This window comes from Mustelus asterias, chromosome 8, assembly GCF_964213995.1.
Source record: "Mustelus asterias chromosome 8, sMusAst1.hap1.1, whole genome shotgun sequence".
Classification (NCBI taxonomy): domain Eukaryota; kingdom Metazoa; phylum Chordata; class Chondrichthyes; order Carcharhiniformes; family Triakidae; genus Mustelus; species Mustelus asterias.
Genome location: NC_135808.1, coordinates 90,651,652 through 90,678,373, shown reverse-complemented (window position 1 = coordinate 90,678,373; position 26,722 = coordinate 90,651,652). Strand labels below are relative to the sequence as shown.

Below are 26,722 nucleotides of genomic sequence, written 5' to 3'. Positions count from 1 at the left end.
TTGGAGTTCATTCATCTGACCATGCTACCTGAAATGGGCAGCTATTGCTGATTTTCACCATTCACACCACCAGTATCCCTTCCCCCTCGCAACAAAATAAATAAAACTAATGGGAATGATGCATCTGGAGACCTGGGGTAAGAGCAAATTTAATGGAGGCCAAACATGAATCTTTATGTTCAGAATGATTGTAAGTTTTTTGATCGTATACAACATCAAGCATATATGTATCACTTGCATTCACTAGATTAAAGAGGAAAGGTCACCATCAGGACTCTTAAAATAGTTGCAGGGAATTATAACCAAAATCCTTTTCAATCAATTAAAATCATGAACATTGCTCCTATCAATTAGCTGAACTATTAAGCTTCAAAGAGAACTAAATGTTTAGTAGCAGAAATACAATAATGATCAGGGATGCAAAGAAACAGTGAAAGTTGCAAAGCTGAAATAAAACCTGTAGAGGAAATGTACGGCAGATCAGCCACCCGAAAAAAAAACAGAAGAGCGGGAAAGAAAGTTTAGATGAAGTATTAGTTCAAAGTACTTCTCCATTTTGCAAAATAAAAGTATAATCGAACCTTAAATTTGCTTAATTTCTTTTAAAATCAATTTTTGAACTGGCAGGCCTTATAAAATAGCACATCTGATATGGTGAGAATCAGAGACCCACTAGTAAATAAAACACTCGTAAAAAGGGATGATAACATTAATCATTGTTAAAGGATCCTGATTTGGGGATCTTTGTTAAATGCTAGAGATAAGTGCCAAATATTTGTGATAGTATTTAATGTTATCTCTCAGTTTGTACTATAAAAGGTACAGAAAATACATTCAAATAAAACTCATCACTCAGTTCAAGTTACACCAAATCTAGCTCTACATGCTGCTGACTTTACTAAGTAAAAGATATGCTGCGGAGAAGTATTCACGTGAGCTGGGATATATTTCTAAAGAAGTGTTTCAAAGACCATTCTCCAGGTTAATCTTGTTTGTGCACTGAGCCATAGTTAGACCTACAGTTCCACACAAATAAATTGCCATCAATAAAACAAAACTGCAGTAAAATAAACCTTAGCAATTGCATACAATGTAATTTGAGGATTTCAAATTAGCCATTTTAACTTCAATGTAATTTACCTCATTTTATTATAGACCAGAGTTTTAATGTTACAGCTTTCTAGCTACAACTAACCCGAGTAGAAATAAGTATCTCAACCTACTCACAACGTGGCTGAAGAATGAACTGTCATCCATTCCATTAACACATCTTATCAATTGTCCTGATCACAAGTCAAGTCCTTTAAACGTGTTTCACCCGTCCTTTAGTTTTTTCACTGATTAACATTTGTAATATATCTCTGCCTTAAAATAAAAATTGTTGCTTTTCTAGGCCTTTCCAGTTGTATTTGTAAACCTGTATAATACCATGAATTTGGCTGGCAAAACAGGATACAATAATAAAGCTCCACAATATTACTGCAGAGTTTCAAAACAACAATGCAAAATGCTACCCTTCAGCCTCCACTACACCAAAGTAACAAAAGCACCAGCTGTAAACTGGCATGGTCTATAACCAGTGCTGAAGTACAAGATGCACAAAGTGGAAAGGGTATTTTCTTGCAAATTCTTTCTGGGTTTAAGAGCTGATGCTCTATGATTTAACAGGAGGCTGCTATTTTTCTGTCAGCGAGCCAGTGTAGTAATAAGGCTAGCACACATCTCAAAGAAATCCATCGTATGGCTTCCGTTTCGTGGAGTCATAGAGCTCAAACATCCAGTCAGAGAGCTGGGGAGTGATCCAACGAGCGTCAAAGGCTGGCTGTCAGTAGCTGTGGCATCAGTACTCAGTCTTGGCCTGTGTAACAGAGCCGCTGATCCTGAACGCTTGGGAGTGGAAGAGCCTGATTTTTGTTCCATAATATCATCTAATAACCAAAGAACAGTAAGAAAGATTGAGAGCAAAAAGCAAAACACAAAAGGAGGGGAAAAACAAACAAATAGGAAATTAGAAATAAAACAAAATATGCTGGACACGCACAGACTATACAACATGTAAAATGGAGATTGATTAATAACGCAAGTGTGATCAACATAACCATATCAGTTTAGATGAAGAATTCCACTGAATCATTAACCCATTTATTGCACAGTTCTGACTGACCTGCCATTTCACTCCAACATTTTCTGCTTTTATTTCAAAATGGCAGGGTTTTGAGTGTTACAGCAACCCAAGTCTGGAATTTCCTGAAAACTTGAGTCAAAACAACAGCATAACTGAAATAATGCCACAAATTTAGAGCAAATAACTTGCTCATTTTTACACTGTGACCAAATTTTCTTGCTCTTTTATTTGCATTCTGCTGAACGGCCACCAAAATCCTCTGCCATTCATTTAGCAAAGTTTTGTGCCCATCCAAAGATACTGCTCACACTAATGTGTTGAATTTATGTCAGTTCTGAACTAGTTACAAATACACATCTGTCCAAAGAAATGTTTCTGGTGTTTTATGGTGATTCTTCTTTAAATTTTACTTGCTGGAGCCAAAATGTATTTTTTTACAATTTTCAATGTATGTTCTTGGCATCAGTAAACTTGCATTAAAATTGTAAGGCTACCATGATTGCATCAACTTAAATCTGTACCCATGTACACAAATGATTGACTGTGGCATTAAACTTTAATCCTCATACATAAATAAAGGCTTAAAAGAAGAATATGACAAAAGCTTAGTCTTAATTGTTTAGATCGATTTCCACTTGTTTTGTGGAACATGCATGCTAATGAAATTCGCTGGAATTTCGGTGCAATACGCCAACAGAAAGAAAAGCTTAAATTTCAATGTAATGTGCCAGTTATGCCAATTCAGGAAATTTCAGGGCTCAATTCTCACCCGCCAAATCTGCACTGTAACTCTTAACATGCTCTGTACTGACACATTGACATGTGCTTTTAGCAGTTTTACTTTTATTCCAGTATTTGCTGCATGTCACTTGCAGTTCTTCTATTTTTAGTTTCCTCAATTTTGTCATTTTTTGTACACATGACTCCAGTGCTGTTTCTTACGTAGCACTTTTAAGCTTCTTAATGTATTTTCATTGCTTCACTGAGTTGATTCTTGTAGACTCTGCTCTAGTTCTCACTTCCAGCCTAAAAGATCTGATTACTATCTACCCAACTCATTCAATCTTCTAATGGGGGGGGGGGGGAGGGATTTTTACTAGTTCACTTCTGTTTCTTTCTCTTTGTTTTGCTCAGTCCTATTGAAAACTCATCTGTCTTCCATTTTCTTATTTTGAGGATTGGTTTACATTCAAAATATTAATCTATCTTTTCTCCCAATAAATACTGTTGGCCTTGTATGTGCTTCTAGCACTTTCAGATAAACCATTCATCTTAATGGTTTAGTCCACACAAGCCAGAGATAGCAAAACCATTTCTCACCGGGAAAGCCTTGTGGAATTACTGAGATGAAAAATATAAAAAGCTGGCTACTGGACAATAGTATAACATTCACCACATTTTAGTTGCAGATAATACACAATGAGACAAAACAAGTGTCACCTTACCATCAATGCTCATGAAATCTAGCAGATAGCTGCGATTGTCAACTTGATACAGCTGTAAACTCATTTTCACATTATTTCCAGTCACTGAATTCTTTCTACGCACACGCAGATGATAGGGATTCACCACCTTGAAAAAGTAATGTATTACAAATCTATCACATAAGAGTGTTCAGGTCATTAATTCTGATCAAAGATAAGGTTCCGAAACCATTGTTATTCCAATGTCAAGTGACTGTAAACTCGGGGTCATATTCTGAGACTGAATGCAGATATTCTGCAAAGTGGTCACCCAATCTGCATTTGACCTCCCCAATTTTGAGACAACCACACTGTGAGCAGCGAATCTGGATGGCTTCCCATTTTAATTCTCCAACTTGCTCTCACGCCAACATTCCTGTCTTTGACTTGCTGCTCTGTTCCAGTGAAGCTTAACGCAAGCTTGAGGAACAGCAATCTTTCAATTCAATTCTTTACAGCTTTCTGACCTCAACAGAGTTCAACAAATTCAGACCATAAAGTCCATTTTCCCCATTTTGTTTCCTTTACTTTGCATATTTTCGTTTTCTTTTATTTATATTTTCAGACAGCAGCATCCTGCTCCAGGCAAATATTTTGTTGGTTTCTTTTCTTACACCATCACCACTCCCTTTGGCCCTTTAAGACTATTTTTACCTTTGTTAATGGAATGTGGGCAACACTGGCCAGGCCAGCATTTATTCCCCATCTCGAATTGCCCTGGAGAAGGTGGTGATATGCCACCTTTTTGAACTGCTGCAGTCCTTTTGTTGTAGGTACACCCACAGTGCTGTAAGGGAGGGAGTTCCAGGCTTTTGACCCAGTAGCAGTGAAGAAACGATGATATATTAACAACTCAGGATCTGAGAGACTTAATGAGGAACTTGCAAGTGATGGTGTTCTGGACAGGACATACCTTGGCTATTTTCCTCATTATTGGGTAGACGCCGGTGTTTTAGCTGTCCTGGAATTGGTTGGCTAGGGGTGCAACTAGTTCTGCAGTACAAGTTGTTTAACTGTCCATCACCATTCAGAACTGGATATAAGACCATAAGACATAGGAGCGGAAGTAAGGCCATTCGGCCCATCGAGTCCACTCCACCATTCAATCATGGTTGATTTCAACTCCATTTACCCGCTCTCTCCCCATAGCCCTTAATTCCTCGAGAAATCAAGAATTTATCAATTTCTGTCTTGAAGACGCTCAACGTCTCGGCCTCCACAGCCCTCTGTGGCAATGAATTCCACAGACTCACCACTCTCTGGCTGAAGAAATTTCTCCTCATCTCTGTTCTAAAGTGACTCCCTTTTATTCTAAGGCTGTGCCCCCGCGTCCTAGTCTCCCCTGTTAATGGAAACAACTTCCCTACGTCCATCCTATCTAAGCCGTTCATTATCTTGTAAGTTTCTATCAGATCTCCCCTCAACCTCCTAAACTCCAATGAATATAATCCCACGATCCTCAGACGTTCATCGTATGTCAGGCCTACCATTCCTGGGATCATCCGTGTGAATCTCCGCTGGACCCGCTCCAGTGCCAGTATGTCCTTCCTGAGGTGTGGGGCCCAAAATTGCTCACAGTACTCCAAATGGGGCCTAACCAGTGCTTTATAAAGCCTCAGAAGTACATCCCTGCTTTTGTATTCCAAGCCTCTTGAGATAAATGACAACATTACATTTGCTTTCTTAATTACGGACTCAACCTGCAAGTTTACCTTTAGAGAATCCTGGACTAGGACTCCCAAGTCCCTTTGCACTTTAGCATTATGAATTTTGTCACCGTTTAGAAAATAGTCCATGCCTCTATTCTTTTTTCCAAAGTGTACGACCTCGCACTTGCCCACGTTGAATTTCATCAGCCACTTCTTGGACCACTCTCCTAAACTGTCTAAATCTTTCTGCAGCCTCCCCACCTCCTCAATACTACCTGCCCCTCCACCTATCTTTAGATATAGAGGAGCTTGGATCAGATCTGTTGGTTGTGGGATTGCTTAGCTCTGTGTATTGCATGCTGCTTCTGATATCTGGCATGCAAGCATTCCTGTGTTGTACCTTCACCAGGTTGACAACTCATTTTTAGATATGCCTGGGACGGCTCCTGTCATGAGTTTGGAGACAGGCCCCCTCCTATAAAAAGGAAAGGTGTGCCCCCCCCCGCCCCCCCCAAAAGGAATGGTGTGGCCCCCCCGCCCCACCACCACACTGACTAAGGGAGCATCACCAACCCCTCCACCCACAAAAAAACAAGTAATTCCCCTCCCCACAACACCACACAGGCATGAAGGTGACCCAACCCCCCCCAATAGTCCCCACTCAGTCACCCACCCCCTCAGACCAACCCACTCAAGCCCCCTTTACGCTCAGACTCCCCCACTCAGCCTCCCCTCAGGCCAAGCACCTTGCAGCACCAACAGTACACCGCCCCCTGGCACGGACACCCTGGCCTAGCACCTTCAGCCCTGTGGGGTTTCGAGGAGGTATGCCCAGATGCCAAGCTGCAGAGGAAGGGTCCCTCAAGGGTCCTGGGGGTTGGGTGGGCGTAGGCTGGGGGGGGGGGGCAAGAGGTTGACCTCGGCACTCTCCACCAGGATGGGAGTGTCATGGCTTGAATGCCCCCACTTGAGAGTTACAAGTTAGCCAGGAAGGACCTAACGAGAGAGTTAACAAGAGCCAGGAGGGGACATGAGAAGTCTTTGGCAGGTAGGATCAAGGAAAACCCTAAAGCTTTCTATAGGTATGTCAGGAATAAAAGAATGACTAGGGTAAGATTAGGGCCAGTCAAGGACAGTAGTGGGAAGTTGTGCGTGGAGTCCGAAGAGATAGGAGAGGTGCTAAATGAATATTTTTCGTCAGTATTCACACGGGAAAAAGACAATGTTGTCGAAGACAATACTGAGATACAGGCTATTAGACGAGACGGGATTGAGGTTCATAAGGAGGAGGTGTTAGCAATTCTGGAAAGTGTGAAAATAGATAAGTCCCCTGGGCCGGATGGGATTTATCCTAGGATTCTCTGTGAGGCTAGGGAGGAGATTGCAGAGCCTTTGGTTTTGATCTTTATGTCGTCATTGTCTACTGGAATAGTGCCAGAAGACTGGAGGATAGCAAATGTTGTCCCTTTTTTTCAAGAAGGGGAGTAGAGACAACCCTGGTAATTATAGACCAGTGAGCCTTACTTCTGTTCTGGGCAAAGTTTTGGAAAGGATTATAAGAGATAGGATTTATAATCATCTAGAAAGGAATAATTTGATTAGGGATAGTCAACACGGTTTTGTGAAGGGTAGGTCGTGCCTCACAAATCTTATTGAGTTCTTTGAGAAGGTGACCAAAGAGGTGGATGAGGGTAAAGCAGTTGATGTGGTGTATATGGATTTCAGTAGAGTGTTTGATAAGGTTCCCTTAAGCTATTGCAGAAGATACGGACACATGGGATTGAGGGTGATTTAGCGGTTTGGATCAGAAATTGGCTAGCTGTAAAAAGACAGAGGGTGGTGGTTGATGGGAAATGTTCATCCTGGAGTTCAGTTACTAGTGGTGTACCGCAAGGATCTGTTTTGGGGCCACTGCTGTTTGTCATTTTTATAAATGACCTGGATGAGGGCGTAGAAGGATGGGCTAGTAAATTTGTGGATTACACTAAAGTCAGTGGAGTTGTGGACACTGCGGAAGAATGTTGCAGGTTACAGAGGGACATAGATAAGCTGCAGAGCTGGGCTGAGAGGCGGCAAATGGAGTTTAATGCGGAAAAGTGTGAGGTGATTTACTTTGGAAGGAGTAACAGGAATACAGAGTACTGGGCTAATGGTAAGATACTTGGTAGTGTGGATGAGCAAAGAGATCTCGGTGTCCATGTGCATAGATCCCTGAAAGTTGGCACCCAGGTTGATAGGGTTGTTAAGAAGGCGTACGGTGTGTTAGCTTTTATTGGTAGAGGGATTGAGTTTCGGAGCCAGGAGGTCATGTTGCAGCTGTACAAAACTCTGGTGCGGCCGCACTTGGAGTATTGCGTACAGTTCTGGTCGCCGCATTATAGGAAGGATGTGGAAACATTGGAAAGGGTGCAGAGGAGATTTACCAGGATGTTGCCTGGTATGGTGGGAAGGTCTTATGAGGAAAGGCTGAGGGACTTGAGGCTGTTTTCGTTAGAGAGAAGAAGATTAAGAGGTGACTTAATAAAGGAATATAAGATGATCAGAGAATTAGATAGGGTGGACAGTGAGAGCCTTTTTCCTCGGATGGTGATGGCTAGCACGAGGGGACATAGCTTTAAATTGAGGGGTGATAGATATAGGACAGATGTCAGAGGTAGGTTCTTCACTCAGAGAGTAGTAAGGGCGTGGAATGCCCTGCCTGCAGCAGTAGTGGACTCGCCAACATTAAGGGCATTTAAATGGTCATAGGATAAACATATGGATGATATTGGAATAGTGTAGGTTAGATGGGCTTTAGATTGGTTTCACTGGTCGACGCAACATAGAGGGCCGAAGGGCCTGTACTGCGCTGTAACGTCCTATGTTCTACTAGCCCGAGAGACCTGAAGATCACCCCTACCATGGATGTCAATTTCACCTGTTGGAGGGGGGAGGGGATGCACACAGTTTTGATTTTGACGTTGCTGAGCTCCCCAGCAAGCAGAAATCATTGAAAACCTCTCCACTGCACTTGATGCCTTTGCTCTGCAGCAAGTTCAAGCACAGTGCCTTTTAAAAGTGAAAGCACAGGCTATCAATCAAGATTAGACTCTCAATGGAGTACTTGAGGTGCAGTCAACCGTGAAGGGAAATCCAAATCAATGCAGATGGCTGGAGGATGAGAGAAATCCCTTCATCTGACAATTGAATCTTTAACAAGGCACTGCAAATGGCTACTGGACCTACCTCTTCGAGCCCCCATTCAGCCCAAGGCACCAGGCCAGGGTTCCAGTGCACTGTTTGGTGCATGGCTCGAAGGGTCCTGAGTGAGGGTCTGAGGGGGAAGTGGGGCTGAGTGGGGGTTCAGGTCAGATAAACCTCATGCCTGCGTGGAAGGGGGGGTGTGGGGGGAGATGTCTCTCATTGCTGAGGGGTTGACTCTAGGAGACCAATACACCAGATCCTTGCTTGTAAGGGCCTGTATCAAATCCCAGCCAGTGCAGATCCCACTGGGGAGGTGGCTGAATAGTGAGGGCCATTTGACTTGGGTTGCAAGCTCGCTAATTATATTGAAATATGTGGATTTGAATATGCAACCGCAGGTGGGGACCCTATCAATTTCCCACCAACTCCCGATTTTCCGGGCCAGCACAATTCATGATTGCAGCTAGCGGGCCTGGAGAATCCCCCCGTTAACTCTGTTTCTCTCTCCACTCATGCTGCCTGACCTCCTGAGTATTTCCAGACTTTCCTGTTGTTATTTCTGATCTCCCCAAAATCCTAGTAACCTAAAAAATGTTTCTTCATCATAAAAGGAAACAGAAAAAAAATGTGAAAGTATGCATCAATCTGTGAAAACTTTTTTCCATCCAAAACCATTTCCACCTCTGCCACTTGATTTCCTGTTGCCACAAAACAAAGAAAATTACAGCACAGGAACAGGCCCATTGGCCCTCCAAGCTGCCCATGTGGACTAAAACCCCCTACCTTTCCGGGGACCATATCCCTCTATTCCCATCCTATTCATGTGTTTGTCCAGACCCCCTTAAAAGTCACAGCTTGGTCAAAAAATGTTCTATTTTGTTCAGATTTGTAATGGAAAAAGCCCACGTAAGCTTCTCACTTTGATTGTGCAAACTGGTCAATGAGCTGCACAATCTGGCCATTAAATTCCCACATTTCTTTATTTTCCCTTCCGTTTTTCACTTCCCTCTGACCAAAATTTCTAAAGCCCAAAAATAAGGGTTTGACCGAAAGTGCACATTCCAAAATTACATATTTCATAATATCTACTGCCACCCATGTTAAGACTAGATAACGAGTGAACAGATATCTATAAACTAAAATAGACCTAGTTTTGAATGTAAACAACAACTCCACTCAAACTGTCCTGTACATTTTTCTAAAGGAAATGCAAATATTTCAGGGTCAATTTAGTAAAAAAACCAAAGTAGCATTGTTTCAAAATGTCCTGCTCTGAACAGCAGTTAGTAAACAGGGAGTCTGATGAACAGATTCATCCACAAAATCTCAGCAAAATAGGAAACAGTTGCAGACGAAGAAACAGTTTAACATGCTGAAAGGTATGATAAACAGTGCTAATGAAGGTTTCCTCAGAATTGTTCCCAATCCACTGCCGTAACTTTAATGCAAATGCAATGGAAATAACATTTAGAAATGAGGTCTGAACTGCACTCCCAACAGTGGCAGGAGCAGTCCTGAGGCAAGTCCTGGTCTGTACATATAAAATTATTTATAATGAATTCACTTCGTTTTTTAAAAGTAGAGATCAATTTATTTTGTTTATTTGAGTTAGAAATAAAGAAGACATGTTTTACTGATTTCACTTCTCAATTTGAGCTGCTTTTCCACTTTTGAAGATAGAAGCATTTCCGAGAAACTTAAAATAATTGAGAAACTAATCGTAATTATCGAAAGGACATTTACTCATATGGGTAAGTGACACTGGTTATGTTACTGGACAACTAATTCAAAACAATGTGGGCTCAAATCCTATCATGGTAATTTGAAGGACTGAAATCAAATAAAGTAAAAGAATGCCAAAATAAAAAGCTGCTAACAGTAAAAGTGACCATGAAGCTGTCATATGGTGTAAAAAATCCAACTGTTTCATCACTGTCCTTTAGGGAAAAAACTAGGCTTTCCTTGCCTGGTCTCGCCTAAAAGACATCAGACCAACACCAACATAGTGAATTTTTAAATGCCCTTTTAAGTGACCTATAAAGCCACTCCATTGTTTCAACTGTTCAAGAACGCTTTCACAGGGCAATTAAGGATTGGCAATACCTGCCCTACCTGTAATACATCCCAAGAATGAACTTCTAAAAAACTGCATTACTAAATGCTTGCAAGATCTCAAAGCAGGGGTCTCCAGGTGGAGAAGTTTTGGGACATTGCGCCAGTCCTATGGCTGAGACCAAATCAGAAGTGCAATGAAAATCTTGTCTAAAATGAGGTTTCCACCATACTTCCATGAAGTTACAGCAGCAGTTGCTCCAAGAAATTCTCTACCACTCTATTTTCACATCTTTCAGCATGCTAACATTAGGATTAAAAAAGGTACAAAAACACAATAGTCATGTTTCAGTATTATATAGGTCTCTATGTTCTGATATAATTGACATCTCATGAGTCAATCATGCCCTTCAATTTTAAAGCATTACAAAGTGTGGGTGAAGCTGAGATGAGGTGGCATGTCACAACATAGCGCAAATCACTGCAAGAGCGTAACAAAGTGTTAGCTTGTGTACCGTAAGCCTCAACTACACAAGCTCCCAATTTCAATCATTCTATTATTAAAATTAAGACAGTGTCTACAATACCGGGGGATTAAAATTAAACAGATGAGTCTTCTATTCCAGTCACACATTTTCAAGCAGCTGGTGTCAGAGTGATGTTGGTTGAGGCTTAGAAACAGACAAAATAAAGATCCTACAAAATGATTAGAGAACATGACAGAAATAATGACTTTTGCTTTTAAAATCTATGCTTGTTATTTCTTACCTTCCATTCATAATCCAGCTGCCGCATGGCTCTATAGACTTCCGCCATAATATCATATGGTTTACTTTGACTGCGAATGCCCAGATGCCATTTTGCTTTTTTCAATGCCATTGGTTTGGGTTTAGTAGTGTTAAGTGCATCAAGGGGACAGCGTGCCTTTGGGCTGTCTGCCATCAGAGGGGGCATGCGCTCAGGGTGTGCTTTGACACCAGCTGGAATATGCAGCCCATTATCATCCATAAACGAACCTGTGGGAGGGCTGGATGCCAGGTAAAACTCACTGGCTTGATTCATAATTCTCCGATTGTCAATAATGAGGTGATATGCTACAGCAAGCTGGTCCTGTGGATCACCACTGTATAGGCTGTTCATAACTTCGGACTCAGTAGACTCAAACTTTTCACATACTTCCTTCACTGCGTCTTCATCTATGACATTGGAATCATAAGCTGGATCCTCTGGGAATAGATAAGTTGGTAAATCCTGTTTAAACCACTCATGTTCCCTGTTATGAAATGAGAATGCAATTTTAGTGTTCACTGTGTTAAATCAAAACAGGATCAAAATTTCAGCCCAAAACAATACTAATCCTTCCAAATGTATAATACCATGTAATAGTTCCGTTTGTAAACCACAACCTTCTAATGATGACCATAGATTGTATTGGTGCACTTTACTCCAAAGATAAGACATGTTGGAATTCAATGGTTTAAATGAAATTTAAAGAATAATAAATTTATATGATGTACTGACTGAATTCCACTCCTCTTTCACTTATTCTTCCACCTCTGCACTCTCCTTTCCTTCATCTACATTCCCTCTCCTCTGCATCTCCATTTCCTATAACACTCTCCCCTTTTTAAATCCACCCCAGGGCCAATCTGACATCATCTTCCAATTTAAAAGCAAGTGAAGCACCATGGGCTCCTTTCGAGAAAAATAAATAAATGAATGGCATTTTTATTATCAACCTTTCATTGAGATTTAAGATGGAAAAATATTTAGATTTTGAGGGGGCAGTGGGGGTGAAGGCAAGTGTGCAGTGCCCTTTTACCCCTCTCCCCATGTTCTTCTTTCTCCCCAAATCCCAGATCTCCTCCAGTGTTCCTCCTCCCCCCACCTATTCTTCTTCAGTGGCTACGGTACTACATTTAAAAAAGCATCTGATTGAGCCTTCAGCAATGTGTTGGAAAGGGGATGGATCATTTTTAAAAATGTTATAATAGTGTCCCAAAAATTTCATTAGAGGTGAAACTATCATAAGGCTCCCATTATTGCTTGGGTGAAGAGAAACTTAGCTGGAGACATGGGAATGGATATCTACCCATTTTGCCCTTGTTGCTGCAGATGATATGATAGCTTACAAAAAAACATTCGTACCCTCATAAAAAGGAATGAAAGGGTGAGAAGGAATAGCATAGACAAATACATGTTACAGATCATACCTGATGTCTTTAATGGTTGCCCTTTTCAGCGGGTCAACCTGCAGCATATGCATGAGAAGATTAGCAACTGAGCGGTTCAGATACTCAGGAATATAAAATACACCACCACGGATCTTTTTGAACAGTGTTGGCACATGCTCATCATCAAAAGGCAGCGTCCCACACAGTAAGGCATAAAGAATCACACCACAACTCCAGATGTCTACCTCTGGGCCTGCGTACAACCTGATAAACAAATAAAATATAAATATGGCAAAATTCTATAATATTTTTGTACACTACCAAGCCCGTACACTGAAGGATATATAAAATAGGAGGCAATACAAAAACTAATTTATTACTAAAGATGCAGCTTCCACAAAATTTGATCAGTTTAGGACTGCTCAGAGAACAAAAGAATGGGAAAAACAACAAAAGAATAGAGAGAAAGTACAATAACCAGTTCGCTCCAGTTGAAGTGTTTACAGTATTGCATTGCATTAGCCAGACTCTGGAAGATGCTGAAAATGAGATGTCAAGCAATTAACAGATTAGCATTTACAAAAAGTGAAAATGGAAGGCGTGAACTGCACAACTATATAAATTAATGAAGATTACCTTTATTTTTATACGTAACACAAGAAGATTCCCTAGAAATGAATGGGAGAAAATGTTGGCTGTCAAAAATAACTATTATTGAAACAAACTGTGTTCCGAGGTGTTGAAGACAACGTTAATAGCTATTTTGGTAAAACTAATCTCTTTTGCTTCAGTTACAGGTGCTCTTCTAGATTATAATCCCAAATTCTGATAATTAAGACAAAGGCTGGTTGACTGTAATGCTCACCATGTTAATCACACTTCTACAGTTGAAAACTGAAAAATCCTGACTTAGAATAAAGTCTGCAGTAATAACCAAATGGTTCCAGGCCAAGGTCACCTAGAATCTGATTTGCCAGTTATATAACAATGCTTTTCCAGCTATGTCTTTTTTAAAGCTCTGCTCTGGAAATCTATTTCTTTGTACATTTACTCAACAAAATTCATCAGATAGGACATTCAAGTAAGGTGCATACAAGTGGAACAAAATACAGCTTTAAATAGAGCTGAAATCTGCTCAGGTCAATTCACAACTTTAAAACAAATAAAAATAAGGATATGATAGTTTTGCATTATGCTACTGAACTAGTAATTCAGAGGCCTGAACAAATCATCCAGAGAATGTGAGGTCATATTCCACGATGGTAGTTTGAAAAATTGGGCTGCGAAGCTGTCAAGTTGTCTTAAACAAAAACAACCTGTTCTCCAACTTTGAGGAAAGAAACTTGCCATCCTTCCTCAGTCTTGAAATGCATACATAAAGCGGTAGATGTGGTTTATATGGATTTTAGCAAGGCGTCCGATAAGGTCCCCCATGCAAGGCTTCTCGAAAAAGTGAGAGGGCATGGGATCCAAGGGGCTGCTGCCCGGTGGATCCAGAACTGGCTTGCCCAAAGGAGGCAGAGAGTGTGTATAGATGGGTCTTTTTCTAATTGGAGGTCGGTCACCAGTGGTGTGCCTGAGGGATCTGTTCTGGGACCCTTGCTGTTTGTCATTTTCATAAATGACCTGGATGAGGAAGTGGAGGGATGGGTTGGTAGGTTTGCCGACGACACGAAGGTTGGTGGGGTTGTGGATAGTCTGGAGGGATGTCAGAAGTTACAGAGGGACATAGATAGGATGCAAGACTGGGCGGAGAAGTGGCAGATGGACTTCAACCCAGATAAATGCGTAGTAGTCCATTTTGGCAGGTCGAATGGGATGAAGGAGTACAATATAAAGGGAAAGACTCTTAGTACGGTAGAGGATCAGAAGGACCTTGGGGTCCGGGTCCATAGGACTCTAAAAGCGGCCCCGCAGGTGGAGGAGGTGGTTAAGAAGGCGTATGGTGTGCTGGCCTTTATCAATCAAGGGATTGAGTTTAGGAGTTCGGGGATAATGATGCAGCTATATAAGACCCTCGTCAGTCCACCACTTGGAGTACTGTGCTCAGTTCTGGTCGCCTCATTACAGGAAGGATGTGGAAAAGATTGAAAGGGTGCAGAGGAGATTTACAAGGATGTTGCCTGGATTGAGTGGCATGCCTTATGAAAATAGGCTGAGGGAGCTCGGTCTTTTCTCCTTGGAGAGACGTAGGATGAGAGGAGACCTAATAGAGGTATATAAGATGTTGAGAGGCATAGATCGGGTGGACTCTCAGAGGCTTTTTCCCAGGGTGGAAATGGCTGCTACGAGAGGACACAGGTTTAAGGTGCTGGGGGGTAGGTACAGGGGAAATGTTAGGGGGAAGTTTTTCACACAGAGGGTGGTGGGCGAGTGGAATCGGCTGCCGTCAATGGTGGTGGAGGCAAACTCAATAGGGTCTTTTAAGAGACTCCTGAATGAGTGCATGGGACTTAGTAGGATGGAGGGTTATTGGTAGGCCTAAAAGGTAGGGACATGTTCGGCACAACTTGTGGGGCCGAAGGGCCTGTTTTGTGCTGTAGTTTTCTATGTTTCTATATGGCACTGAAGTTCTGGCATTGAGGAGTAAGATTGTAGGGAGGGGGAAGGACGGAGCAATGAATGAGACAGTTTCCATTCAAAAGTACCATGGCCCGAAAAACTTATAAAAAATTGGTTCTTAGTTCCTCTTTTCTGCAAAATAATTCAATTCATTCTTAAGTCTGAAAAGCATTGTGACATAACTGGCAAATCAGATTCTATGAATGGCTGCTTTAACAACTGTAATGTGATATAATGTGTGCATTTCCTCCGCACAGGTTACCAAACCTGGGAATTTAACCGAAGAGCACCATGATTTTGGCTTCAATTCTATATTCCTAAAATAGCAATTGCCACCTAGTGACTGAAACAATATATTGTACTGCAGAACTACTGTAATGTTATCTGAAAGATTTCTGGAAAATTGTCCTTCTCATTCCATTTTGCATTTGCAATATTTGATAGCAGTTATTACCACCATAAAATAAAGATAAACACTGAAATGACTTCACTATTCCAAAAATCATAACTTTTATAGTGATAATGGAGTCATACTGATTAAATTCTTATGACCTTTGAAATATAATCTATAGGAGTCTTTAATGGTACTTTTCTTTATTGTTTTAATTGCTATCCACGTGATAGCAAATTAAAAATCTGATGTTTGGGGACATGGTAATGGAGCTAGCACTCAAATATTGCTTAAAAATGTTCCAATTTTATTCTGTAGATTTTGTACTTGTACTTTCTTCCTGTTTATTAACTTGCCATAGAATCAGCAATTGTAAATAAATGGATCAAATTGTACATATACGAATAATTCTTTAAAATATTTACATGACCAACTCCCTTTAAAAAAATTCAGCTCATTTAAAACTAGGTAAAGCAACAAAAAATATCAGCTGAGTAAACCACAACACGAAACACTTTTACTTGGGCTCCAAGAAAGGGGTGTACATGGAACAAAGTGGAAGTAGGAAGCAATAAAAGTGATCAGGTCCAGCAACCATTAGCTTTCCTGACTTGCTGATTAAACTTCACACTCTGCAAAGGAGTGAACCTCTTATCCCATGACCTATTCCACCGAGGAACATATCAGCAGGAGTTGGCCATTCAGCCCATCGAGCCTACTCCACCATTCAATTAGATCTTGGCTAATCATCTACCTCAACATCACTGTCCCAAGCAATTCCACATGCCCAATAATTGAGTTTCCACAACCCTCTGGGGTAGAAAATTCCAACGTTGCACCACCCTTTGAGTGAAGGAATTCAGCCTCATTTTAGTCTCACTGCGTCCCCTGGTTCACCTCTCACAACATTCCATTTCTATCTTTCAGTCTATTCATCTCAACTACTATGCTTACATGGCACCTATGAGCATGAGGATGCACAATCAGGAAAAAAATTCTCACTGCAGCCCATTAATAAATGAAACCAATTAAAAAGCTCCTAAAATATTTGCATGTCAGATACATTTCTATCCATTTAGAAATAGCAGAAGGTATTCATTTTGAGTTAAGAACCGCTGACCAGAATCCTGAACTATTGATGTTTTTTAATATCTAAATTCCAAAACACCTGAATATTGCCAGAAATGGGAATTTGCGAGCAAATAATAGTAATAAAATATTCCCGATAGTGTAATAAACGGTACCAGCTTTGAAAATCTTATTTCATACAATAGAATCATACATCATATGAATTCAGTCTAGATCTGTTGGGCACTAGGTCGCAGCGTACACTGAAAAAAAAAGATGAATCTCACTTTACCAGCCAACTACAATGTAGGCACTGGAAATATTATAATATTCTTGAGAATGAGGGTTCTTGGACCATGGCTGGCAGAAGTTTGCTCTGTATCTAGTGTTGCAACACTAATTCTAGGAATATACGGACACAAGATCTTGAATTCTGCAGCATTTTCTCCATCCAAAAAGTATATTCATGTCCATTCTTGGAATGTTGTGCAAGGCCATAAAACAGCATTAAAAAGTTATGCGGGAAAATAACCTTTAGGCATTTAGACTGCAGTGATAAACATATACAAGAAGGCAATAACAACAAACCAGGAAATGTTTCTGGACAGAGAAGTCAACCAAATCTCAAAAGACCACATAAGATGAAGAACATGCTTAGATTTAGCACAAAAATACAAACAAGATAGATCTCACCTGCCCGAGATAACCTCAGGAGCAGCATAATTTGGTGAGCCACAGCTGGTGCGTAAAAACTCCCCATCAGCCATCATATTAGACAACCCTACAATGAGGAGGTTACAATTAGAGAGTGTGGTCCATGCATTAGTTGGATCATTTAAATTTACCTTTACCTAATCATATTCCTTCAAATTGAACGGTGATCATAAAAACTTCATAATGAATTGTTTGAAAAGCAAGTAGCAATCGAAAATGGAAAGTGTTTTTACCCCTACTATTTGTTACTTTTGTATTTTTTTCTTTTCCTGCTTCCAACATATCTCAAATATAAAACCTGCCTGTAATGAAAAAGTTAAAAAGGCTAAAAATTAATTCTTTTTTCCTTTAGTTAAGATTCTCACCTACTAAAACAATTATTTACACTTCAAAGCAGAAGCATTTTCTCTATTTTTAGATGCTGAAACTCAATTTCAGAAAACATTTTCTTATGTAGAGATAACCTTACTTTTTGCCCTTCTCCAAACTTTACAATACAGCCATCATCCTTTTTCAAATTCCTCCCACTCTCTAGATCTCCTCTCAATTAGACTATTCCCAGCCGTAAAATCATTCTTTAATAAAATTAACTTTATCTGTCTATTTAAATTGGATTTAAGCAGGAGTTAATATACCTCAGCATAGTATATCATTAATGTTCAATTAAGCAAATAAAAATAGTCAAAAGAGGTTTTCAACTAATTTGCCCAATGTATTCCACCCAGGATTATCCTAAACCAGGAACTACAATTACTCAATCACAAATTCAACTCTGCTGAATTCCAGATGGGCAACAATAAGGAAAACCAAACCAAGGTAGGCCTAGCCCCTACACTTAACAACCGGTTCAAAAATGGTTCTGGTGAGGATCGCCATCCATTTTCTCTTGTCAGAACAAAATCTCACGCCATGAATGATAGTTGCAAATATCCCAATTACATGACACAACCATTCATAACTCCTATCCAACAAACCAAAGGGCTTCACGGATCATTAGACAGGATTCAGTTGTGGTTACCATAATTTAGATTGTCTCATGTTTTTATTCAAAGGAACATTATATCAACATTACAGCAGTAATTTAAATTACTTAAAATAGTCCATTTCTTCTGCACTCATCCTATAGAATACTAGTGTAGAACACATTATTCACATCAGCAATCGGTTGAACTCTCTTTACTCTTATTTCATGAGAATTAAATTACTCCACTATAACTTACATTCTCGTGTGAAACAAATTGAATTCTGCATTGTATTTCTGGCAGACTGAGATGCAAACTGTTCTAGTAATTCTGTTTCTCTGGAACACTTAGCTGCAGCCTGACACATTCCTCACATACACCAGGAGTCACGTACCAAAGTCAGCTATCTTGGCATTCATTTGTGCATCAAGGAGAACATTCTCTGGCTTCAAATCACGATGAACCACCATGTGTCTATGACAATAATCAACAGCTGAAATAATCTGCTGAAAGAGACGGCAAGCTTCTGCTTCCTCCACCTACAGTAAGAACAGAACATTAGGCATGCCACAATATTACTGTAGAAGGCCCTAAATCTGTTACAGTAATAATTAAACACACAAGAACATTCCAATGGGATTTGTAGCATGGTGGTTAAGTTACTGGATTAGTAAGTCAGAGGTTATGACTGATGATCCAGTGACATGAGTTCAAATCCCACATGGTAGCTATGGAATTTAAATTTAACTGAATAGATGAACTTAGAGCAAAATGTTAGCATCAATAAATTTAACCATGAAACTACTAGATTGTCATTCAAAAGTGTGCTTTCTTTCCTTTGGCTGTCCTTACCCAGCAGTCTTAAGAAACACCAGATCGGCAGCAATGTAGTTGACTCTTTCAAAGAACAATGAACAGTACAGCACAGGAACAGGCCATTCGGCCCTCCAAGCCTGTACCGATCACCATGCCCTATCTAGACCAACTGCTTATATCCCTCTATTCCCCATTTGTTCATATGCCTATCAAGATAAGTCTTAAATGTAGCTAATGTGATTGCCTCAACCACCTCACTTGGCAGTGCATTCCGGCTCCCACCATCCTCTGTGTAAAAAGCGTTCACCACACATCTCCACTGAACCTTTCCCCCTTTATCTTGAACTTGTGCCCCCTTGTAATTGTCATGTCTGCCCTTGGAAAAAGCTTCCAACTGTTCACCCAATCTATACCTCTCATAATTTTATAAACTTCTATCATGTCGCCCCTCAGCCTCCGTCTTTCCAGTGAGAACAATCCCAGTTTATTCAATCTCACCTCATGGCTAATAACCTCCATACCAGGCAACATCCTGCTAAACCTTTTCTGTACTCTCTCCAAAGCCTCCATGTCCTTCTGGTAGTGTGGTGACCAGAATTGGACACAGTATTCCAAATGTGGCCTAACCAACGTTTTATACAACTGTAACATAATTTGTCAACTTTTATACTCGATGCCCCGTCCGATGAAGGCAAGCATGCCGTATGCTTTCTTCACCACCTTTTCCACCTGTGCTGCTACTTTTAAGGATCTGTGGATCTGTGTGTGTCTATGCTCCTGATGGTTCTGCCATTTATTTTATAGCTCCCACCTGAATTGATCTACCAAATCCAATTTGCATCACCTCGCATTTGTCTGGATTAAATTCCATCTGCCATTTCTCCACCCATTTTTCCAGCCTATCTATATCCTGCTGTATTCTCTGACAATCTTCATCACTATCCGCAACTCCACCAATCTTAGTATTATTCACAAACTTGCTAATCAGACCAGCTAAGTTTTCTTCCAAGTCATTTATATATATTACAAACAGCAGAGGTCCCAGCACTGATCCCTGTGGAACACCACTAGTTACAGACCTCCATTCAGAAAAACACCCCTCCACCGCTACCCTCGGTCTTCTATGGCCAAGCCAGTTCTGAATCCATCTAGTTAGTCCGCTCCTGATCCCGTGAGATTTAATCTTTTATACCAGCCTGCCATGAGGGACCATGTCGAATGTTTTACTAAAGTCCATGTAGACAACATCCACAGCCCTTCCCTCTGAGATGACCCAGAAGCCTTTCAGTTGTAACAAACTGGTACAGCAAAAGGTAATGAACTCCACACTGACTTCAGCAGTTCAAGAAGGGAAATAAATGTTGGTCCTGCCTGTGATGCCCACATGAATGCATTTTTAAAAACGTCACTCTGAAAACCACCTCAGAAGCACCAGCCTTTACTAACATGCCTATTGTCACTTTTGATTCTTGGTCTGGTCAGTTGCATTCCCTCTTTGTGGGGAAGGGGAGGGGAGACCAGAAAAACTAATAGGGCGAGGTTCCCTTTTAGCTCCTGCTGGATATTCAAGAACTGAGCATCAAATCAATGACACTGACCGCAGATTGGTTTGTAGCTAATTGAGACGTAGACGGTGACAGTTAAAACACTACACCATAGAAATTAAATACGAGATGTAGAGGAGTGAATGTATATTCAACAACTGGCTTCTAAAATTAAGGATGCAATGCTAAATTAAAATATATTTGTTTCTTAAAAAGCATTCCAAATAAAAATACAAAAAACAAGAAAGAAAAGCTTTTCGTCACTTGAAGATCAATCCCCCATTGGATCAAATAGCTGTACCATGTAGCTCTTACCCTTCCATTTTTACAGATGTAGTCAAAAAGCTCACCACCGGCCACATACTCCATCACCATGAAGAAGTCAGTTGGAGTGCTGATCACCTGGTATCTGGTAAAGTATAACATAGTAATTATGGCACTAGTAAAGTGTACCACAATGTATAGATTACAATAAACTGGAAACATTCTCTTCAGAATAGAGGTCAAGGGGAAATGTAGCAAGCTGTCAAAATTATGAGATTTTTTGAAAGAGTAAATAAGGAGAAATTGTTTCCAGCAAGTGAACTTGTAATCAGAGGACAGATCAAGATAACTGGGGAATATTAGATTTTATTCTTACACAACAAAGTATTATGATCTGGAAAACACTATCTGAAAGGCTAGTGAAAGTAGATTAACAAACAAATGAAAGTGAATCTACACTTGCTATCAGGGAATCGTTGAAGTATTTAGGACAGATGCATTTAAAGAGAAGCCAAGACGAAGCAGAAGGATATATTGATCGAGCGAAATGGGACGAGGCTTTATGTAGCATGAACACCAGCACAGACCTACTGTGTCAAATAGCCCGTTTCTGTGCTGTAAATACTCTATAATACTTAACATACGCGTAAAGGCAATGTTTGCAGAGGAAAGAAAAGGGAAGTGCAACCAATCAGCAGCTCTTTCAAAGAACTGCACATGCACCAAGTCAAATGACCTCTTTCTGTGCTGTAAGATTCTCTGACTTAGTACTGGTTTAACCCTTTTGTGAGGTTACCTTGACAATATTTGGCAATGAAATATCATACAATAGGAACAGTGATGCAATATGTGATCAAAATCCTTAAGAATCCTTTATTTAAATTTAACACACCAAATAAACAGTGTGTTACTGTAAACACCTTTAGCATGATGCAGCTCTATGCTTTTCCTTCAGCAAGAAGACAACATTTCCAGTTTTTCCACTTAACCATTAAGAATAAGCACCACAAACCATGCCTAAGTACCCTGGGAAGTCTCACAACGTCATGATGTGGAGATGCCGGCGTTGGACTGGGATAAACACAGTAAGAAGTCCAACAGGTTTATTTGGTAGCAAAAGCCACTAGCTTTTTTTAGACTTCTTACGAAGTCTCACAACACCAGGTTAAAGTCCAACAGGTTTATTTGGTAGCAAAAGCCACTAGCTTTCGGAGCGCTGCCCCTTCGTCAGGTAAGTGGGAGTTCTGTTCACAAACAGGGCATATAAAGACACAAACTCAATTTACAAAATAATGGTTGGAATGCGAGTCTTTACAGGTAACCAAGTCTTAAAGGTACAGACAATGTGAGTGGAGAGAGCGTTAAACACAGGTTAAAGAGATGTGTATTGTCTCCAGACAGGACAGTTCGTGAGATTTTGCAAGCCCAGGCAAGTCGTGGGGTTACAGATAATGTGACATGAACCCAAGATCCCGGTTGAGGCTGTCCTCATGTGTGCAAAACTTGGCTATCAGTCTCTGCTCAGCGACCCTGCGTTGTCGTGTGTCGTGAAGGCCGCCTTGGAGAACACTTATCCGAAGATCAGAGGCTGAATGCCCGTGACTGCTGAACTGTTCCCCAACAGGAAGAGAACACTCTTGGCTGGTGATTGTCGAGTGGTGTTCATTCATCCGTTGTCGTAGCGTCTGCATGCACCAAGGTATTCCAACCATGGTTAATCATATACATCCAATTTGAATGTAAACAATGTTTCTCTCATGTTCCATAACAGCAAAAAATGTAGTTCCTGAACAGTGTGATTAGCAACCCCATGCCTTCCTTTTACCTTCACTTGTTTTATGTTTTGTGTTGCAGCTAAAAGGCGATGTCATGCCACTTCCATGACCTTCACTTTTGGTTACATTAATCTGTACCAGCTCAGCATTCCAGAGTGGGCCTATCAAAAGCTGTCCTTAAATGTACAGAAAATGTAAACATTGTCACCAAACAACTGTATCTATTGAAAGATCAGATCCACATTATCAAAATAACAACAATCAGTACCAGCTAGGGATATTTTGACCAACTTGATGACCTACACATACTAGTTGTCCAATATTTCGTCAATTTATTTTTTAAAAATCTACAAAATGAAGTAGTTAACATGAAATGGAATCAGAATACAGCTTCACTAACAAATCTGGTGGGAAGAGAGCATGAAGAATAACCAGGGCCAGCATCAAAATATAGTGGTTTATGTATGGGCAAAAAAAGGAACAGGTAAAGGAAGATTAAGGGATTTTTTATAAGGCATTTCATATGATTCCACAAGAGACCCTTAGCTAAAATTGTAGTTAGACACATCCGTTTATCATGCACAAGCGTATAGTTGAGAGGCAGGTAGGAGGGAGTGAGGATAAAAGTCACATTTCTGGATAGATATTAGATATGTAATTACATGTGATGTCCTCCAGGAATCATTGCTGATTCCAGCTTTTTGTTTAATTTTCCCTTCCTTTTGGTACATTTGGGAATGGGGAGTTTATTCAGTGTTAGTGATGATATTACAGTAGGAAGTAGACTGAAATGCAAAGATCAGCAAAATTACACAGCAACACAGATAAACCAAGCATTTTAACATGACAGTATAGCGCACTTTGGACTTCAATCTAAATGATGTACAAGGCAAAGTACATAAAAGAATTTAGAGATACAAAGATCAAGTCATTAAAAGCAGATGCAAAAAAAAACACCAAGTTTCATCATTAAAAAAAATCAAAACATAAAAGTTAGTAGGTTGCATTATAATTATACACAACATTGGTCAGACGCCATCAGAAATATCAGGGTCAATTTTGGGGACTCCCATTAAGGAGAAGGTCCAGCATTAAAAGTGGGATTATGAGTTTGTGCTATAATGAAAGACTGGATAAAGTGTACTTATACTCTTTCAGTACAAGGAATTGAATAGGTGATTTGATCTAAATTATAATTATAAAAGTAATTGACAAGGAAGATAAGGAGTAACTTCCTTCAAAAAGGTGAATTCAAGAAACAGAGATATATTAGAATTAGCCAGTTAAGAACAAATCCAGGAAAAACGTATTCAAAGGATACTGAGAAGATGCAATGTACTGCCCCTGAAAACCTAATATTGGCAGTGTTTAAGTGGAAGATACTAATTTAGGGGAGGTCTCGGAACAGATGCACAAGAGAGTCCACAGGCCTGTTCATCATTCAGTCAGATCCATTTACCCATCATAGAATCCCCACAGTGCAGAAGAGGCCATTTGGCCCATCGCGTCTGCACCAACTCTGACAGAGTATCTTACCTAGGCCCTCTCCCCTTTCTTATCTCGTGACCCCACACATTTCCAATGGCTAATCCATCTAACCTACACATCTTGGGACACTAAAGGGCAATTTAGCATGGCTAATCCATCTAACCTACACATTTTTGGACTGAGGAAACCAGAGCACCCGGAGGAAACCCACACAGACATGGAGAGAATGTGCAAACTCCACACAGTCATCCAAGGCCAGAATCAAACCTGGGTCCCTGGAGCAATGGGACAGCAGTGCTAACCACTGTGCCACCATGCTGCCCTATAATTATCCACATTCTTTAGATATCCTTACATAACAAAATCTATCATCCTAAGTCTTTAAAATTTCAACCAGGTCTTTAAAACTTCAACCAATCCGACATCCACAGTCACTTGAGGGAGGACTCTGAATTTCAACTATCCTTTGGTGGAAAAGTGCTTCCTGATTTCAATTCTTATTCCTCTATTTTTAATTTCAAGATTGTTCTTCACTTTGAGGTCTCCCCAACAAAGGAAGTTTTAAATACTTCAATTGGATCACACCATGAACTTTAAACTCAATGGAATAAGCACCAAATTTACACAAATGGATTCATAATTTAGTTCTTTAAACCCCAGTGGATCTGAATTATATCCCCTTGAAGAATATCTTGATCTTGAGGTGTGATACCCAAAACAGAACACAGTATTCCAAATGGTCTCTGACCTCATTTATCACCAGGATACAGCACGATGAATATCACTCACAGTTTGATAATGTGAGGATGACGGAAGAGTTTCAAGTTTTGAATTTCCCGTTTGATTTTTCCAACTACATCTAAATTGCGAATCTTCTGCCTGTTCAGGATTTTAACTGCAACCTTGTGTCCTGTTAGCTGATGCTCTCCCACTGCAGAAAGAAAGATAACAGCATTTAGCGTCAGAAGCACTACACTTTATCCAAGAGGGTTGGCAGGGAAGACCAGGGAGAGGGGGCAGGAGGAGGGGAAACCATTTGTGAGAAACAATTGACCTGAGAGAGTGACCACATCCGAGTCAATACTGACCAGAGAGAGAGAGAGAGAGAGAGAGAGAGAGAGAGAGAATGACCTTGTCACCTCTATGACTCTAAGTCAATACTGACCAGTAAGAGAGAGTGACCGCGTCCAAGTCAATACTGACTGGAAACAGTACATGTCCGGTGTCCGTCCCTACTGACCAGAGAGTGACCGTGCCTTAGTCGATACTGACCAGAGAGTAACCATGTCCGAGTCAATACTGACAGAGTGACCATGTCCAAGTCAATACTGACCAGAGAGAGTGACCATGTCAATACTGACCAGAGAGTGACCGTGTCCAAGTCAATACTAATCAGAGTGAGAGTGACAAGGTCTAAGTCAGTACTGACCAGAGAATGACCATGTCTGAGTAAACACTGACCAGAGAGTGACCGTGTCCAAGTCAATACCGATCAGAGAGTGTGACCATGTCTGAGTCAATACTGACCAGAAAGAGTAACCGTGTCCGAGTCAACACTGACCAGAGAGAGACCGTGTCAATACTGACCAGAGAGACCGTGTCAACACTGACCAGAGACCATGTCAACACTGACCAGAGACTGTGTCAATACTGACCAGAGTGACCATGTCAACTGACCAGAGCGACTGTCTCAATACTGACCAGAGCGACTGTCTCAATACTGACCAGAGTGACCGTCTCAATACTGACCAAAGTGACCGTCTCAATACTAACCAGAGTGACCATCTCAATACTGACCAGAAAAAGTAACCATCTCAATACTGACCAGAGAGAGTGACCGTGTCCAAGTCTATACTAACCAGTGAGTGACTGTGTTAGTACTGACCACAGTGACCATGTCCGAATCAATCCTGACCAGGGAGTGACCGTGTTCAAGTCAATATTGACCAGAGTGACCATGTTTGAGTCAATACTGACCAGACAGTGACCGTGTCTGAGTAAATACTGACCAGAGAGAGTGACCATGTCCACGTCAATGCTGACCAGAGAGAGTGACTGTGTCCGAGTCAATATTGACCAGAGAATGACCGTGTCACTACTGACCAGAGAGTGTCCGAATCAATACTGACCAGAGAATGACCGTGTCTAAGTTAATACTGACCAGAGAAAGTGACTGTGTTCAAGTCAATGCTGACCAGAGAGTGACCGTGTCTAAGTTAATACTGACCAGAGTGACCGTGTCTAAGTTAATACTGACCAGAGAGAGTGACCGTGTCCGAGTAAAGACGGACATTTGTTTATCAATACACGAGGAGCGGAAAAATACCGAGAGCTCCCGCAGATATGAGGACAACACACTTAACTCTTCACTTTTCCGAAGGTGCCCACCCCTAGGGTGTCTCCCAGGATGTAATGGCCGATCTTCACCCGCCCGTCATGTTTCTGCTTCTCCGCCATCGTGCTGGACTCCCTCTACCCAGTATACCCCGCGG

At 40.8% G+C, this 26,722-nt stretch overlaps 1 protein-coding gene across 2 annotated transcripts; it reads right to left on the bottom strand.

The window, feature by feature from the left end:
* Window positions 1-126: 126 nt before the first annotated feature.
* On the bottom strand, window positions 127-26,722 carry prkaa2 (protein kinase, AMP-activated, alpha 2 catalytic subunit). 2 transcript variants are annotated; one of them, XM_078218468.1, is made up of 9 exons: window positions 26,594-26,722; window positions 25,020-25,161; window positions 21,019-21,112; window positions 18,738-18,882; window positions 17,361-17,448; window positions 12,686-12,910; window positions 11,241-11,745; window positions 3,571-3,697; window positions 127-1,928 (listed from the first exon to the last, which is right to left on the bottom strand). In XM_078218468.1, the coding sequence occupies exons 1-9, from the start codon at window positions 26,685-26,687 to the stop codon at window positions 1,687-1,689; spliced, it is 1,662 nt and encodes a 553-aa protein (XP_078074594.1). In that variant the 5' UTR covers window positions 26,688-26,722; the 3' UTR covers window positions 127-1,686. The 2 variants fall into 2 exon arrangements, with proteins under 2 accessions (XP_078074594.1, XP_078074595.1); XM_078218469.1 differs by having other exon boundaries at window positions 133-1,928; window positions 24,979-25,161; window positions 26,594-26,708.